At 58.4% G+C, this 2284-nt stretch overlaps 1 protein-coding gene across 1 annotated transcript in view; it reads left to right on the plus strand.

Annotated features, from left to right (window-relative positions):
* SLC12A3 (solute carrier family 12 member 3) overlaps positions 1-2284 on the plus strand; it is a gene marked incomplete at both ends in the record, with an annotated part of 7470 nt that overhangs the window by 993 nt on the left and 4193 nt on the right. Inside the window, 6 exon segments of the mRNA XM_029087234.1 lie at positions 2-48; positions 444-554; positions 746-857; positions 1101-1231; positions 1489-1573; positions 1913-2120. Of these exon segments, the coding sequence (XP_028943067.1) occupies positions 2-48; positions 444-554; positions 746-857; positions 1101-1231; positions 1489-1573; positions 1913-2120 (694 nt within the window).

A 2284-nucleotide genomic window follows, 5' to 3' on the forward strand; every position in this document is an offset into this window, starting at 1 on the left:
GCCATGCACACCGTGGGCTTCGCCGAAACTGTCCGGGATCTGCTGCAGGTGAGAAAGTGGCTCTGTGTGTCCTCTGGGTCCTGTCCCCTCCACCTCCTCCAGCCCCACCTCCTCCCTGAACAACCAGCATTAATTACCAATATTAGTGTTAAGTTGGACCGCTGATAATCAACCAGCAGCTGCTAAAACTCACCGAAATCATAGAATCGTAGAATCATTAAGGTTGGAAAAGACCTTCAAGGACATAAAGTCCAACCGTAAACCCAACACTGCCAAGTCCACCACCAAACCATGTCCCTAAGCGCCACATCTACCCATCTTTTAAATATCTCCAGGGCTGGTGGCTCCACCACTGCCCTGGGCAGCCTGTTCCAGTGCTTGACCCCAGGGGTTTGGGAAGGGGAAGGGTTATTTCTGTGTTCTGGATGGTTCCTCCTCCCCAGGAGCACAACTCCCTCATTGTGGACCCCACCAACGACATCCGCATCATCGGGGTTGTCACCGTGACGGTGCTGCTGGGCATCTCCCTGGCCGGCATGGAGTGGGAGGCCAAGGTAACGCTGGCTCCTTCTGCTCCCTTTATTCCCTTGGGCTGGTAAGAGCCATCCCTGCTGCCCACCGGGCACCTGGGGAGCAGAGGATGCCCATAGCTCCCCAAAACCAGGCCAAGGTTTCTCCTAACGCATTTTTCACCCTCTCGGTGCCCAAATTGCACCCCTTCAGCTGGCTTTTCCTGGTGTGGCAGGCACAGATACTGTTCTTCCTGGTCATCTTGGTTTCCTTCATAAATTACCTAGTGGGGACGGTGATCCCAGCCACTGCCGAGAAGCAATCCAAAGGCTTCTTCAGCTACCGAGGTGAGTCCACCATGGGTTGGGGTTACAGGTCCAAGCACATCGCTAGAGCCCAGCTCTTCGCTGCTGTTGTGGGAGAAGTTTGCTGTGGGAAGATGCTCCTCACTGAGAGATGTTGTTGAAAGCGCGGTGTCTTCCTCCCATGGGTTACCTACCATGTAGTGCCTCCATCCAGGGCTGAGATGCTTCAGCCCAAAGAAAGGGGGTTGGGAAGCCCCAAATGCTTCTCCTCTACTTCTTCCCCAGCTGAGATCTTTGCCCAGAACTTTGTGCCCAACTGGCGTGGACCTGAGGGCTCCTTCTTCGGCTTATTTTCCATTTTCTTCCCGTCGGCAACCGGCATCCTGGCTGGGGCCAACATTTCGGGTGACCTGAAGGTGGGTTTGGAGTGTTGCTCCCTGAGCTGGCGTTTCTCAGGGCTCAAGCTCTCTTCTCCCCAGGGCTTTGGTTTTGATCCAGCTTTTAGATCCTATTTTATTTCTTCTGGAAAAGTTGAGGAAAGCTCAGCCAAGAGCTGCTCTGTGGCTTCACGTTGCAATGATTTCCAATTCCTCTGCACAGCAGCCACAATGAAAAAGCCATTTTGTGGTGCTGCTGGAAAGCTCTTACACCTCTCTGCGATTCCCTTGGGCAGGATCCTGCCGTGGCCATCCCCAAGGGCACCTTGATGGCCATCTTCTGGACCACCGTGTCCTACCTGGTGCTTTCTGCTACAATCGGTAAGTCCTCAGGTGAGCTGGGTGGGAAATGGGTGGCCTGGGAGGATGGACATGGTGGGAGCTGGGAGAAAGCCGTGGATGCCAGCACAGATACCCCGGGGCGAGTGCCGCAGGTGCCAGAGCTCATTCTTGCCCCCACGGTGGGCAACATCCTCCCAGGTGTGGGCACCGCAGCTCACAGCATCGCTCGCAGCACAGTGGGGCAGCCCCACGGTGGGGACTTGGGGGATGTCACAGACAACGGGGATGTGGGGGTCGTGGACACAGCGCAGAGATGCCAGCCTTGCTCCAGCCCTGCTGGGACGGCGCGAGGTGAGCGGGTGCTCCGTGTCCCCCCAGGCGCCTGCGTGGTCCGGGACGCCTCGGGCAGCCTGAACGACAGCGTGGCCGTGGGCTCGCCGGGCTGCGAGGGGCCGGCCTGCGGCTTTGGCTGGAACTTCAGCGCCTGCGCCCAGCGCCAGAGCTGCCACTACGGGCTCAGCAACTACTACCAGGTGCGGTGAGGGGCCGTCACCCACCCCAGTCCCTGCTCCTGGTCGGTTTGTGCTGCCAGGGGTGGGTTTCCCGGGGCAGCCCCGTGCCAGCACCTGTGTAACGGGGATGCACCGGGGAGGGCGACTTCCTCCAGCTTCTGGACGTGGCTGGACTTTGCTGCCTGGATAATGCTGATGGGAAAGTGCTGGGGGCAGCAAGATGGGGCCCGGGGGCTGG

This window comes from Antrostomus carolinensis, unplaced genomic scaffold (assembly GCF_000700745.2).
Source record: "Antrostomus carolinensis isolate BGI_N321 unplaced genomic scaffold, ASM70074v2 scaffold36421, whole genome shotgun sequence".
Taxonomy (NCBI): Eukaryota; Metazoa; Chordata; class Aves; order Caprimulgiformes; family Caprimulgidae; genus Antrostomus; species Antrostomus carolinensis.